Genomic DNA, 15,931 nt, shown 5'->3' with positions numbered 1-15,931 from the left:
CGGCTGCAGCGTTAAGAGAGAGAGAATATGTGGGTTAGAGAAATGCACAGAACATCAGTTTCAGTCTTCCAACAGGGTAACAGGTCTGAGCTCACATCTATAGACTAGATAGTATGCTTAAAGAAAAACAACAAAGCTGTGTGTGTGTATGTGGGGGGGGTGATAAAACTAGTTGGATAGCACCTGTAACGCAAAATATTACACAAACCATACTTTTAGGTCATCAACAATTATGCTATAGACACCATTAGAGAATGAGGTGGTGTGATAAGACAGTTTCGGTTCGGTTCTCATCTGTGTGCTCTTGAGCCTCACCTGCAGGGTGTGGCCCCCCAGGGCCCCCACGTCGGTTGCCCTTCTTGTTCATGAGCTGCTGTTGCACCTTGATCTGCTCACGGTGTTCCTCCAACTCTGCATCTTTGCGGATCTGGTCGATTGTCTTAGGGCACTGCTCACCCCTCCTGGGGACGTACTTATTCTGAGGAAGGGGACAAAGAGTCAGTGACCATTGTAGAGTGAGAAAACAGGGAAATTAGGAGGGGTGGGAAGCTGAAAGCAAGGAATGTTTCTATTCTGCCAGCACTCATTACCCTTCTCAGATCCAAGACGTCCTGCAGCATGAAGCGGATTCGAGAGGAGGTCTTCCTCTCTTTGATGATCTGCTCCATCTGGCTGAAGTACTGGTCCATGCGGGGCTGGTGAAAGGTCAGACAGAACGATCAGAAAACAGTCCAGACAGCAGGCAGAGAAGTAGCTTCATACGAGTGGAGCAGCATTCCTTCAAGAAGGCTTTTGCAGATGCTCAGAAACAGGTACTCAGACCACTGTCTAGAGGCCCACTGACTCTAGAAAGCTGAAGGCAGAAGAAAGACTAGTATGCTAATTTTAAAACAGTGTGGAAGAGTCAGTGAGCCGGAATGTACTCTCTTGGCAAACTGCCCACACCAGTTTTGGCACATTATCTCTGGAGAAGATGTTCCTGGATGTTTAGCCAGGGCACAGCCTGGTGTGGCGGCCGGGCCTGCCTTACCGTGGCCTTCTCACAGTCCAGGTCTTTGCCGATTGTAGAGAGGAGTCGGCACAGGCACTCCATGGACTCCTCATTGTGGTTCTTCAGCAGCTTGACGATGCAGACGTGCATGGTGTTCTCCGTCAGCATCTTCACCTTGAACAGCTCGCCTATGAACTTGATGTTGCCCAGCGACCGGCGCCGAGCCTGGCCCTTGGCCTCCTGCAGCTCTTCACATAGACGCTGCTTCTCCTCGTCCTGCGCACACAGACAGCACTTACTGGCAGCCCACATTGGCATTCACAGAGTGGGGGCCTCCGAGAACACTGCAATTTGGATTAGACCCAGAGCTACTTACACTGTAAATCTCGCGAGTGCAAATTACTGGAACACATAAACCTTTGTTTCGTGCCTGTTCTCAATCTCTCATTGGGACTAACACAGGTGTAAAGGCTATCTAGTGTCCACATAGTGACTAATTCATTAGTGTTATTTTTTTTATTAAGAACTAAATCCAGCCTTGCCATCTACTCCAGAACGCAACTATCTGCTCTGCTGCACCGAGCTGCAGAGGTCCGCCCCCTCACCCAGCAAACAATGTCAGAACAGCACAGGCAGGCGCACTTTGACCACAATGGACAATTTATATGTGTGAGCTACATGAGGCTGTCAAGAACCGGCATGCCCAAGCACTACATGAAAGTCATTAAAATAAAATTACAATTAAATGTTGACACCACTTACTTCAACTATTTCACAATGCTTGAACATCCTTAATGATTGGCCCATTCATACTGAGATTGCACAAGCCAACCTGTGCCTTACAATACAGGACTAACAGATTTGATTGCTTTATATTCAAAAAAATACATCCACATTTTTTTTACCATCAAGGATGTATCCAGTTCCTTCTGCTTCTTCTCGAAGACCTCGTTGTCATCCTTATCTTTCTCAAACTCCTTCTGGCAGCGGTTCAACAGGAGCGTGCGGAAAGTCACAGTCACTCCCGGCTTGTCAGTGCTGGTGACATTGAGCTACAGAAAGGAGAGGTGGAACAACATAAACCCTAAGCAAGATGGAAACTTGATGTAGCTAAGCATGGTCTGTGTGGTAGGCTGGCTTCTAGCATTAATTGGTATCGGAGTGAAAACCCACAGATGAACAGGTGTCCAGGATCGTCACAATGAGTGGTTTGGAATTGAATAATGCAAAAAAATTGGCAGATAGTTCTGGAGAGGGTCGGAACTGAAAGTGTTCAGCGAGGCTCTTCAGCTGCTCTTCTCCATCACTAGATGTCAGTGGTACAGACACTAATGGCACTAGTAAAAGATCATCACTGGAGCTCTACAGTAAGACGCACTGGGAGAAACAGACACCTTGGCTTACACAGAGCGTGAGTCAGTCCTGGCGAGAGCACTGCTAACATTCTTGATATGTCGTTCAAAAGGCATCTAGTCCATTCAAAACTGAACTCTCACAAATTATAGTTTCATAGCAAAACGAATCTGATCCATGCAGCATCTTCGCAAACCCTCTACCCTTGCCTCCCTCCCTCCCTCTTTTACTTCACTCTCCCCCATAGCACTCTCCTTCTCTCACCTTCATAAGGCAGTGGCACATATTCGCGTATGTGACGCAGAAGTTGGGTTCGGAGATGGCCTTCTCAAAGATGAGGTCAATGACACCCTGGAGTTGCTCCTCCGTGTCGATGGTCAGTTCGGTCACTTGGCGCATCAACTGCTGGAACATCTGTGGGGTCAGCTTGTTCAGGATACTACGCACCTTGCAGAACAGCTCCTGCTGAAGGGGAAGGGGGAGGAGGAGGAAACGTAGGAAAAAGGGTTTCAAACATAATGGCACTTAAAAGAGATCATCACTGGGGCACCAAGTTTACCTACAATCCCCTTTAAGACTAGCAAGTTATATATCCCACCCCCTATACCAGAACCAAGTCCTCTGCTCCTACATACCTGTGTATTGAATGCCTCGCTGTCATCAACCACCTTGTTTGCCTTCCTCAGTCCATGTTTCCAAGCCTTCTGGGACTTGTTGAGCTGCAATTCATTTGTGAATGACACACTTGTAATGATCTTGCGAGGCTCCATCCTCTGGCCCTGCTGGGAGTGCTGGGGACCCATTCCTGAGGGCTGGGGGGACAAAGAGTCAATCTGCTGGTCAGGGCAGGGGGGCACGTGTCTGCTGCTGTGAGGGCCGAAGGATAAATAGATTCTCTTCCACGCAATCTCTGAATTGCCCACTTGAGGTGTATTCAAATGGACACTTTACAATAGCTGTTGGATATTCAAAGGGAAACTTTCAAAGGGAAATCGCATTTGATGCGCAGCCCTGGATGTGTGGAGCCGTGCAAATTCATTACAGAGGTACAGCGCTGCAACTGTCACACCCACAATTTAGACAGATTTAATGCACATACACTGGTCAACAGCCACATGGGTTACCAATACCCTCTGTTAAGAATTTCAGGAATGCAAGTGAGCTGCAATAATACAAATGGCCTGACTGCCATCCAGACTTACTGGGCCACTCATTTGGAGTTTCTGCATGCTGTCAGAGGTTAACTCTAAGCTCAGCATTGGCTTCTGCCTCTCCTCAGTCTCCTCAGCAAGCTGGGCCTGGTTTGGCTCAGAGGGTCCCTCCTTCACCTGCACCTGAGAGAGGATGCGAGAGCAGGAAATTAACAGATTAACTGTACTCCAGTTTGTTGTCATTAATCGAGAATTAAATGCAAAAGAGAGAATAGGCACTGGAGTGAGCGCAAGACCACATGAGCTCAGCAAATCACATGAGCTCAGGTGATCGCACACAGAAGACCAGATGTGCAAGACTTCTGTCCTGGTACCCTCACAGATAAGGGGTGGGGTAGGCACAGGAGAAGTTCCAGTAAAATTATCAAAGGGATAAAAATGCATATGTAGTACAAATTACATCAGAGGGCTGTGCAAAGACCACACTGAAGCTCCCACTTCTACTGTCCTTCACTCTATCTGACAGCTAATGCCTTATATTAGAGTATTTATTTTTAAAAGCATTTAAAAGCTTCACAGTTCTATAGTAACAGTACTAAAAATGTCCTCCCATTTGTAAAACTCATCTATACACAATATATTTATATACGCATTTATACTACATTTAAAATACAACAGAAATATATATGTTAGGAGTTTCGAGGCAAGGAAAGAAAATAATGCCTAACAAAATTGTGCTGATTGCCATGAAGAGTTTAAAAGAGAAGTGGGCAACACAATACTTTCACTCTGTACTCCAGCGCACATTATCTGACACCCAAGTGACAGCACCGAACGCTGACCTTTGCCGTTTTGACAGACATTCGGCAAAACTCACTTAAATAAATGTTACCATTGAAGAGCTGTTCCACCACAACAAGCGACCCATCCATCCACTGATAAATATGTGCCAAATCACATGGCTAAGTGTTTGAAGTCCATCCAGCAGTGGTTCTTGAGTCATTAAGGTATTGTTTATTTGTGACAAGGTGACTAAATGAAGCAGACCACAGCCTCGGTGACAAGAGAAATGGAGAATGCTTGATTCTCAGCCTATGAGGTACATATTAAGGATACCCCTCCTCGCACAATTCAACCACCGTCTTGCACAAATCACAGTTCCAAATACTGAGGTGGGAAATGGGCAGGTGTGAATAAAACTTACCCTCTTCTGGGTGGTGGGATATATCTTGTTAATGACCTCAATATCCTTTGCTGTGATATTAAACAGCTGGTCCAGCTGCAAGAAAACAAAAACACTTTTATATTCACCCATCTACATAAAGTCAGCTGAACTGAACAAAACACTAAAAGGACTTGACAGGTAAAGAACTAGACAGACAAAAACAAAACCAGACAACAACCTTTTCTACCTCTTACTACATTTTGACACATAGCCCAATCTGCAGGTGTGTGATTTTTAATGTCAACCTAAAACTTAAACTTCACCTATACTATACTTAATGCAATAATGATAAATCGGTCATTTGAGACCTGAAAGGCTGTACAGCCAATATAGCTAATATGAATAAAAATGTGTTAAAATAAAATGTGCCGAAGAAATGCCTTTGCATTTTTCATGTCTTTGCTGTTATATGAAATCATATACACTCAAACACACAGAAATGGAAGACATCAACACAGATCAACACAGGTCACTATCAAAACTTTACACTTAAAGGCAAATTTGTCTTCAGCCCAAACGTTTTGCACCAGTTGTTGTGGTATTTGTCCTCTTATGTTTATTTTAGTTTTGTAGACATTCCTTGTATGAATGTTTGGAATTTGAAAAAAAAGTTTAAAAATCTCACCGATCTGACGATTGCAGATTTACTTGACTGCAAAATTTGAATCTAAGGAAAGAAATGGAAGGTTATTTTCTCAGTGGGTTTCCAGTAGGATTTATTTACTAGCAGATGCTCTTTCCCACAGTTGTCAAAGATGTACATATTTCACAAAATATATTAAAATAAGAGCAAACAATACAATCGATGTATGTCGATTGAGGAAGTCGATGTAACTCAAACATTTTACTTCACCAGCCTGAATGAACTAATCTGAATTTATTAGGATATCCATCTTCACTCTGTGTTCTGCAGAAAAAGACATCAGCTGAGTCTGAAAGGGCCTGTCAACAGGAAAACACTTGAACCAAACTACTGCAAAGCAAGCAGCACACTGACTTGTTATGGGCAATGGGTGAAGAACCAGAAATCAGTTGATAATGGCAGGTGTTTCATTTTACTAATTTGGATCATTCCAAAGACATACCCAAACTAGTATTTGAAGCTTATACCCCAAAATACATTTTGAACTTTTCTGGTATTATTATTTTGTTTCAGCTGAGATGGGCAGGCATTTGTGCAGCTGTGTATCATTACCCCATGGCAAGGGTTCAGTGAACGGGTGGCCAATGAATGCTGTGTGAGGCTAAATACGTTACCTGTTAAAGGCAAACACAGACATTAAAAAGACAAGAACAGAACACAGACAATATTCACTATTTTGTCAGAGTATAACAGGAGTTTCTAGTTCAATAAAACTGCACCGTTCAAGCAAACTTGCACCAGAGCCCAGAACAAGAGAATTTTCAAAGACTTAAACAGACTTATTATTTTTCCAATGAAAAGAACAGATTTGGTTTGGTTTGCAGGAGGAAGACGTTGTCTATGCCAGCTACATCCCAGCTCCCAGGCACTGGGGCTCACCTGATCTCCATAGTGAAGCGCAGCTCGTCTGAGGCTCTTCTCTGCCTTGTAGCGATGGTTTGGTGGAGCCAGGGCGGGCTCCACCAGAGCCGCCTTCTCAACACTCAGTTGATCATAGTGGTCCTTTGCAGTTTTTAATTGAAATAGGTCCCTGTGAAACAGAGGTGGAAATGTCATGAGGCAGACGGCCACAGTCATTTGGTTATATATGGCAAATACAAACATTAATTGTTGTTGTCTTTAGTCTCTGTGTGGGAGTATTGTGAAGTGGGTCTACACACTTATCACACAATTGTTATGACCATGTTTACAAAAATAAGAAGAAATACATCAGTGAAATGATTAACAACAAAGAAAGTTTAAAGATCATACATATAAACAAACTTACACTTTGAAGAATGTCTCCAGCTGGGCCATGAGACTTTCTTCTAGCTCCACAATCGCTCTCATTGTATTAAATAGTAATACACTCAGCTATTTACTCTTGGAAATAATTTGTTCAGAGCAGACGCAAATTATGTGTTTTATCTCCTTCTTCACACTTCACACTATTCCATAAACGAAAACATACACAAAGCGAACTGACAACACGTCACGGCAACTGTTACGTATGCAAAAGTCTAGTGATGTCATAAGGGACCACCTGTCCAAAGAAACTGAAAGGCATCAGGTCAACTGGTATCATTGCTTCCACAAATGAATTGTCTACCGCTAAGGTCACACTATACGATTTCTAGCCTGTTTATAACCCGATTTGACCCTCCGTCCCGACAAATCTTAAGCTCGTCGGGCCGCTACGATCATATCAAACATGTTTCTTAATTAAGGCTAGACTCGGCAGTAGTGTGAGCCTGGCATTATCTTCCCAAATCCCAATCCAACAACTGCAGCCAAAGAGAGCGCAGCCTACAGTTTCCTCACAATTCATGTTTATTTAAATACAATTAAAAAACTTAGTATTGTACCCCAAAAAGTGTTACAGTATATTCTCCTGAGCCAAAGAGCCCTTTTATACTTTGCCTATTTATTCACCCATATCACCAAATAAACACTTAAAAACATTTAGAGAGTAGACAAAGGTTTTCATCTGAAATGCTGTAGCGCCCCCAAGTGAGAGGTTTAGAGGAGAAGGAGCAGGTTCATCTTGAGTGACTTCTATGTGCGTGATTATGGAAATTATAATAATAATTATATGCCCAAAGCCATGACTTTAAATGAGGCTGGGATGGGCTACAGCACCTAAAGCACAGAGAAAACCTGCACAACACTACTTCAGATCTGAAAATCTGTCTGGGAATAATCTATTTTTTATCTGATCTTGCAAGCTGTCCTTCCCATTGCCATTTTAATCTTTCAATGACGCCACATCTTTTGTTTTGTTCTCGTATCCATTCATTTCTGCTCCATCCACCTCTTCTTGTTATTCCAAGCATACCTCTTTCCATACTCCTTGTTGTCTGCAGTTTCGGTATCATTTCTGCATGCAGTGACAGTTTCACAGCCATAGTGAGAATATGCATTGATTTTGATGAAATACTTTTCTCTTCAGGTAAATTAAGAGAAACGTATTTGATCAGCGTGGTGTCTCTTTCAAATGCACACCGCCCTGTTTCTTCTGCGCTGATTTGTTGTCCAAGGTAGACGTGACTTTTGTTTAATCTATTTCAATTTTCTTAGATTTTAAACATTACTTGCTTTTCTCAGGTTCATTTTAAGGCCAGTTTTGTTGCTTGCTTGCATCTGAGAGTTCGTGAAATTGAAATCCTTTACTTTCCTTTCCTTTATCATATAATTTAATAATAAACAAATACGTACCAAACTGTATATAGTCAGGTTGAGTTCTTTGCTTATGAATATTCATGAGCCGGCTACTTGAGATAAACTTTTCCTGTCAGGCCAGATTTAAATAATAACTTGAATATGTTAAGAAGTGTCTTTAAACTCTATCAATTAAATAAGAGTTACATTTCAAGTAAACTTTATTATTATCAATACAGCTATTATTATACTGTCTAGTAGTACAACGCTTTTTATCCACATCAGGCGCACATATCCGTATGGTTTGTGCCAACTGAGACACTGTAGTTTGGAGGTCAGCGTGGGACGTAAAGATGGCGGTCGCCTTGAGAAGTGTCTCAGGTGTGTACATTCATGCATTTATTTTAAGATCAACTCTTATATTTAGCGATCGAACTGTGTTGTATTTGTTTCTACCGATTTAAGAAATCTTACCTAGTTCTTCTATTTTATGTATTACGTGAATTTGATCAAGTGTTTACTTCAATAGGATATGGCTGTACACGTTTCCGTTAGCAGTAGCTGTGGTGGATAATAATACTAGATATGTGTGTAGTGGGCAGTTTTGTGCATTACTGTGAAACCTCAGAATTATTCATGCACCAGCACACAAATAAATATACAAAGTCGAGGATAACGTACTACCTTGCATTTCTTACAAGTAGCTGATGATTGTAATCCAGTATGGTATCTGTTTTATAAATATTAATGTAAACACCACGGGAATATTCAGTTGCATTATGGCAGAGGGATGAGTCGCACAAAGTATGATGGGGATTTACTGTGTCACGGTGTAATGGTTCCCATCTCTCTCCGGGGTGCAGGGTTGCTGCGCCCCCTGGTCCCGTTAGCCCGGGCTTCGTGCTGCGAGGCCGGGTGGGCCACACAGCTGTCCGCCAGGTTCTCCACTCTCAGACTGGGCCACAGCGTCCAGAGGCCGGCGCTGTCCTCTGTGTGGGTCTCCGCGCCCAGACACGGCTGCCTGCCCGCTTCACAAAGTATTCTCCAGAGGTAACGCATTATTTCACCTCCTGTGGGGTCATCCTTCCTCAGAGATGCATTTCTGTATGTATCATGCGAAACAGTTCCTGTTAGGCAGGAGTTAATGGAGATCTGGCATCCATCTCCAGTGTGCCGTCGTCCTGGGGGTAGCCTTTAAACCACGATATGCTAAATTATAATGAAATCCCAGCAATCTAACAAACAGCTCTAATAGCCTGCCCCCCAATGCTGTAGCTTTCAAATGTAAATTGTGAATTGTAAATTGTAAAGGAGAGTGGTTTGTGATGTGCATAGACTAATTCATAAAAACGTCCAGTTTATTTCCATATTACAAGATTAGCAGTGTATTGTGAAACCCATTTTGTTTGTGATTCTTCAATATTAATTTGTTAAATTGTTATTGTTTAACATCTGCAGTGAACGTGAGGTTTGGACATTAACACTTTTTGAGTTTGTTGGTAGAAAGTAGTGTATTGTGCATAACTAGATGAGTGGTTATAATGAAATTGAATCCATCTATAAAGCTGTCAGATTTATAGAGTTAAATGTGTTGGAGAGTTGTGAGTTGTGGGAGTTAAAGGTGGTGTTGGCCCTGTCTTTGTCAGCATCCCTCCTCTGCTGCCTGGTCTCGCCCTCCAACCAACTAGGAATCTCACCTACTGCAGTCTGAAGAAGGGGAAGAGGAAGTCCGTAAAATCTGTGGTCAAACGATTCCTGCGACTGCACTGTGGACTGTGGCTGAGAAGAAAGGTAATAGCGCCTGGGGGTTATTCATAAAAGACGTGAAAAAAGTGCACCATTAAGAGAAGAGTTGTAGTTCTAGGATGCGTTATGAATGTTTGTCTTTTTTTTTTTTTTCCAACACAAATAATGTTGGGAATAGGAAGACTGACAGTAGCACAAGAGGGTGTAAATGTAGATGTCAGTAGAACATGTGCAACACACACTAGTACAGCCAGACTGGTGCACAAATACCTCATCACACCGATTCCTGTATCTCAGATGGGATTTGTTTTCACCTTTGTCTCTGGGTATGACTGTTGACTGTGTCTTCTCTCTGATAGTCTGGCTATAAGAAGAAGCTTTGGAAGAAGAAGCCAGCCAGAAAGCGGCGGCTGAGACAGCATGTCTTCTGTAACCGCACGCAGTCCAAACTCCTGGACAAAATGACCACCTCTTTCTGGAAGAGAAGAAACTGGTTCGCAAACGACCCTTACCAAAAGTATCACGATCGCACCAACCTCAAAGTGTAGGAGGTGTTGACTGCATGATGAAAAAACTGTCCGTCAGCAAGTTCAACCAAGGTTTTTTTTTATTAGAACTTTTGAAGAGCCTACAGAGACCAGTCCTTATATTTTTTCTTTCCATTGCTCAGTCTATAAAATATTGACCCATCATTTCAAATCATTCTTCTCATTGTTCTGTGCTTGGACTTAGACCACCTTACATTGTTCATTTGCAGAAGGATGGCTTAGTGGTCAGTTGTAATACATATGTATGACATTTGACTCTTCTGAGTGCAATGCTGAATTCAGATGTACATGGGTGTTTTATGGCATACTAGGTAGGCTAATTCGATTTAAAAAAAAACATCTCTGTACAAATAAACTTCCATAAGAAAACTACAACTACAGAGGTCAGTATTTGAAATGGACGTGCGCAAAATATTCAGTAAATTCTATAAGCTTTGTATGGCAAGCTACAAAGATTAAAGTGAATCTTGGAGTAAAGAGATTCTAGTTTCTGATGTGAAGTTATTTATTTCGCAACCCTGGAGAGAATTGGAAGCACTTTTCATCAGAGTTATAGGCCTATTACCTTCAAAGGGTGACTGTCAAAGATGTGTAAAAGTCAGTCTGATTTGACACCATTGTTAATGCTGGTGAACCTACACTTGTTTTCTCATTCCTAAATAAAGTGTTCAGTTCAATGATTGATTTTATTTCCTCAGTTCCAGTGTTTCATTAACCCCTTTGAGAGAGACTGGATTATTGTTACTAATATTTGTGATTATAATTAAGAAAAATATTATTAGTCTGTCTCAGGGGGCATCAATGCCTTTTTTGTTATTAGTTTAATCTCTGTGAACTGTAGAGACTAACCACCAGTGAAAAATTAAACCTCACACATCACTCCGGTAGTATGCTCAGTCTTAATTTAATGGTTGTGGTTGATTTAAACATGTATACAGATGGTAAGATGTGAAAGACATAAAAGCACTTTGTGAAATCCATTCTAGAACAGTCACATCCATCAGTTATTTTTACAGATACTGCAGTTGTCTTCATTTTCTTTAATCAAGCTGGACAAAATTGAAGGTACAGTACATATACAGTTCAGGTAAGTTTCTGGCCTGCCAGACAAATAAGAAACAAATCTTTAAATCAGAAACCACTTAAAGCCAGAAGGAAAACCAAAAATAGGACCGGAAATCAATAATTCACTATTACCAAAGAAGAAAAAAGTAAAACCTTTGATCTTATTTACTCCCTATTGTCTACCACAATCAAGAAAATGAAAACCTTAAGACAAATTGTAAAGATGTGCATTAAAGCAAAGCATGTCCACACACTACAGTCTATGGAAAAGCAGTCTTCCAAGATCTGCTTAAAAGAAAGTCATGCTCTATGCAAAACTCCACAGAATTTACAAATAATTGGCATATGTACATTAAGAAACACAGACTCATATAGCATAGCTATGCCATTAGATGCACAAAGCGTCAGTGCATGTAATGCCAAAAGAGCTTAATGAATTCTTAACTGGCAATGTTTCTCTGGGTTTAGATAATACAATGTTCATATCTTATGCCAGCTATCCTAATTCTTCGGACACATTCAATTTAAGTGTTATACACTCTTTTTGTGTTTTGTATTTTTAAAGATAGGTTTAAAGGTATGATGATGGTTTATTCTGTAAGGTTGTGTTGCCGTTTACATAGTTACATTGAGAGCACAACATCACAACCTACAGGGCTGAAGCAGTTGCAGCTTTTATATTGCAGTCACAACAAAAAAACAAAAAAAAAATTACAAACCCATTAACACAATACACAATTTAATTTGAATATATACATCATATTACAACCAGTGAACACTTTAATCTGAGTTTCTGTTGCCTATAAAAAGTCACTAAACTGCTTAACTACAAGCTTTCCTTTCAGATACACAGTGAGCAACTAACACAGTGTTATTTTTATTAGACAGCTTTCAATACTCAGAGATAAGGCAATTCAATCCCAATACATTTACCTGAAACAATTAAACCATACTACGACTACACCAACTAGGCTTCACAAGAGTGCTACTCAACGTACGTCTCAAACATATATATTTACTGAAAACCAAAACCTGACCGGTTGAGTGGTCATTTCTCTGATATTGTAAGCCCTGGTGAGGCTTTTTAAATTAAGCACAAGCCTGAGCAATAACAAGTCAGATTGTTTTCTCTTCTCCATACAAACATGCTGTGTGCTTAATGCTTCTGGTTGTCTTCACAGCTGTGGGCATTGGGTTCAGGCCCAATAACCAGGTATCTGAGCTAGTGTTGTACTGTGCATTACTATGGCTTTGACAGACAGCCTGCTATGGATGTTACATATTTGCATGTTTGTCAGAGGATCTTATTATCTACAGGAGTTACCTGGATAGTAGCAATTACTTGTACTCATGTTCTCATCTTTTTCCCATTCTGGAGCTCAATTCCGACAGATTTTTAAACATGGGCAGGTCTGTCTCTACAAGTACATTTCAAAACGTGTTAAGTGGTTGCGGATCAGTTTGGCATCCTTTCCTCTTAAAGGTGCACAGTGGCATATATTGCAGATGTTTTGCTCAGGGGGCGGGGGGAACATTAATATAAAAAAAGAGACAGATGTATGCATGTTAACAAACCATTCAGAATCGGGTTCAAAAAAGTAAAAAAGTGTGCTGACTAAACTGGATATGAAACCGAGAGAGAAAGCAGAGATGTAAGAAATTGTAGATATAGGTACAATTTTTCAGTGTCTGAAGACATCTGAGCAGTGCAGTAGTTCAGAGTGCAGGTGGAAGGCCGTGCTGAGTCCTGGCCCGGTCAACAGTGTTCAACACACACGCGCTGGCACCAAGAGACGGGCACTGGCTTTATGGAGCTAAGCCAGCTCAGCTCAATAAAACCAAACACAACGTCTGCAGTAACAATTTGTAAATATTAACACACAAAGCAAGTAAAAAGGCTCATACACAGACACACAGACATTGCTCTGTAGTGAAAAGAGTAGTTGTATAGCCAGGGTTCTTCCTCCTTCCTTGTGATGATGCATACAGTAGCCTCATAGATGGGGAAAAAAGTAAATTAAAACAGTCATTAGATATAAATACCACTTTTCTCCTCTACATTATCATAATTCTTGGCCATCTCCATCTACTTAAACTGCTTACAATCCATCTAGTCACGTATTCTTAAAACCTTAAAAAAAACAGTGCAGCTCTGCTGTCAACATGAAGGTCACATTTACCGTTCAGTTCCAATCTGACCTTGAGTCTTTGAGTCTGATCTACAGCTTTCCATAAAATACAATATCCATGTTCAAGTATATTACTGCTCTCGTGTTGTCAGGGTCTTGACACTCTAGCATCTTGATATATAGTTATGACATGGATTCCTCATTGTATGAGTGTGCTACGTATGAGCCAAAATGTTTAGTTATTCCCCCTACATGATAGCAATCCTTATATTTTGCAGAAGGAGGTCTTTGTACTGTTGCTATTAGACATTTTCATTTAGTCCTTCTATAATACTATAACTGCCAAGAATTCCTCAGGATTGGTGATATGCTTGTCTCTGCAAAACAACTAAATTACATGAAACATCTATGCATGTTAAATGTGGGTTATTATTTAATCGATGTATGTGTCCTTCTGGTATATTGTCGACTTTCAGAATGAAACCCTGCAAACAGCTCTTTGTTGTAAAAGGATGTTTGCACATTTAAAAACACAAGCTGACCTGCAATTACTGAATCAAGACAGTTATCTTTGGGGAACCACAGAAATTAACATTAACACTCTTTTGGGGTTCTTGGAGCTCAGAATGCTCTAATAAAAAGGTGAATTATTTTGTAAAGGTTAATAAAAAGTACAATTACATAACATGTTGTTGTCTAAAATGCATGATTGTGTTGCAAGGCTGCTTCATCACACTACATCACTAAGCGACAATACACCATCATGTCTAAATGTAATTCAGTGCTCTACATATCCCTGTGTTAGTTTCTCCTGGGAGGACCAAAACCCAATATCTCATACTATAGTTATACACACTAAAACCTGTAGTACAGATTCAGCTGTAACACTTATGCACACTACTGTATATTGTTACTGTACTTTCATATTGTATTTATCTGTTACATCTACATAAAAGCATTCCTATACCTAATAGAATTATATTATTATGCGTAGTAGCTTATTTGGACAGTGCTACAGACCAATCCTCCATTGTAAAGGTGTGAAAGGCAAAACAACTCACTTTCTCCAGAAAAGCTATAGAATCCCCATAATTATTACACACCACAACTATCTTCAGACAAATCCAAATGCTAAAATCTCAAAACAGCAGCTCTGCCGCAGCCACAACTTGTGATATGTATCTGTAAAGTACTACTTTAAATATTTGAAAATTGAGTCTGAGGAACTGTAAATGCAAATGCACCTTATATTCTTTCCTACCTTAAATATTCATTCTGTTGTTACATACAGTTAAAAAAAACACAATTCTCTAGCAGCTACAGCCCTGTGTCCTACCACTCTCTCCTGCCCCTGCTGGAGGTGTAACTACAGGCAGCACAACTGACTATAGCGACCTTGACAAGCCCCGCCAAGCCTAACGTCTGAATCATCTCCCCCTTGCTGTTGCAAATAGAACAACACTGAAAGACTGAGAGGCCTGTCACAATGCTGCTGTGCTTGTGCGCTATTTTCGAGTGAACTTTGGCTTCCATGTAACAGTGACAAACACAGAGTGTGGCATGCATGGTTTTGCAGTACACCATTTTTCCTAAAAGAGGAGCGATGGCACCTTAAAAGCGAACAGATGCACAAACAAACACACAAGATAATAAAAATACCCCATAACAAACATGAATGCACAGATGCCCCGTGAAGAGATGATGTCATCTCCACTGCAAGCTGCATATACGGCATCCCAGTTGCTTGCTGCTGATTGATTTTACTCCTTCTCCAGAGAAGCTGCTGCTTTTTATTTTTTTACATGTGTTTTTGTTTTGTGTTCCTTTCTTTCCCATCTGTTCTCTCAGGTTAAGGCAGCTAAGCGATCTGGGTGTGTTTTGATTGGCAGCGTCCCGTGGCCTGGCGCAGTCACATGGTTTCACTGTTTGATGACGAGGTACTCTTTGATCTGGGGCGAGGCCTCAGGACTCTAGGAGGAGGCTGGGGGAGAGAGAGAGTGAGAGAGAGAGAAGGAGGGAGGGAGAGAGAGAGGGAGGAATCGGGGGAGCCTGTTTTAGCTTCAAGAGATCAAGTACTGCACCAGAAAACCATTTCAAAGATATCAAAGACAAAGTTGTGAAGTGTCCCCAAAAGAGCAGCAGTAGAAGGATTAATAATAAGAAGGTTTTAGTTCTGTCACAAGGTCTACCCTGCCCTGCCCTAATTTGGGGGGGCAATTGAATTGATAGTATTGACTTTAGTTTTTTTATATTGTAGAAAATGTTAATTGTATTCAGCAATGTAGTGAAATACAACTATTTTGGGCAGTATAAAGTTGTTCTGTATTGCAGAGAAATAATATAATAGAAGTTTCCTCAGACAGCTCAAGAAAACAGTCATCAAAAGCATGCTTGTACGTCCACACATCTGTCAGTAGAGGGAAGCAAAGCTCTTCTCTGTGCA

The 15,931-nt window shown here is 41.0% G+C and overlaps 2 protein-coding genes and 1 non-coding gene across 4 annotated transcripts in view; 1 reads left to right on the top strand and 2 right to left on the bottom strand.

Moving 5' to 3' along the window:
• Nucleotides 1–2,273: 2,273 nt before the first annotated feature.
• LOC136767031 (small nucleolar RNA SNORD66) lies at nucleotides 2,274–2,351 on the bottom strand. Its single transcript, XR_010821810.1, has one exon. It is a non-coding gene; the product is annotated as a small nucleolar RNA SNORD66 (small nucleolar RNA).
• Nucleotides 2,352–8,274: 5,923 nt separating this feature from the next.
• mrpl35 (mitochondrial ribosomal protein L35) lies at nucleotides 8,275–10,983 on the top strand. Its single transcript, XM_066720183.1, has 4 exons — nucleotides 8,275–8,381; nucleotides 8,864–9,050; nucleotides 9,647–9,791; nucleotides 10,106–10,983. The coding sequence occupies exons 1-4, from the start codon at nucleotides 8,354–8,356 to the stop codon at nucleotides 10,292–10,294; spliced, it is 549 nt and encodes a 182-aa protein (XP_066576280.1). The 5' UTR covers nucleotides 8,275–8,353; the 3' UTR covers nucleotides 10,295–10,983.
• Nucleotides 10,984–11,182: 199 nt separating this feature from the next.
• Nucleotides 11,183–15,931, bottom strand: part of reep1 (receptor accessory protein 1) — a 43,465-nt gene continuing 38,716 nt past the window's right edge. For both annotated transcript variants that reach the window (XM_066720181.1, XM_066720182.1), the window contains exon 8: nucleotides 11,183–15,469. In XM_066720181.1, the coding sequence (XP_066576278.1) occupies nucleotides 15,398–15,469 (72 nt within the window). In that variant the 3' untranslated portion in view covers nucleotides 11,183–15,397. The remainder of the gene's footprint in view (nucleotides 15,470–15,931) is intronic.

This window comes from Amia ocellicauda, chromosome 13 (genome assembly GCF_036373705.1).
Source record: "Amia ocellicauda isolate fAmiCal2 chromosome 13, fAmiCal2.hap1, whole genome shotgun sequence".
In the NCBI taxonomy this organism is placed as follows: Eukaryota; Metazoa; Chordata; class Actinopteri; order Amiiformes; family Amiidae; genus Amia; species Amia ocellicauda.
Note: the sequence above shows the minus strand (reverse complement) of the source record. Positions and strands in the feature narration are given on the sequence as shown.

Bases quoted from the DNA above. Each gene is read 5' to 3' on its own strand.
- mrpl35 (XM_066720183.1), top strand. From the start codon at position 8,354: ATGGCGGTCGCCTTGAGAAGTGTCTCAG. The intron at 8,382-8,863 runs GTGTGTACATTC...TCCGGGGTGCAG, and splicing joins CGCCTTGAGAAGTGTCTCAG to GGTTGCTGCGCCCCCTGGTC. The intron at 9,792-10,105 runs GTAATAGCGCCT...TCTCTCTGATAG, and splicing joins GACTGTGGCTGAGAAGAAAG to TCTGGCTATAAGAAGAAGCT.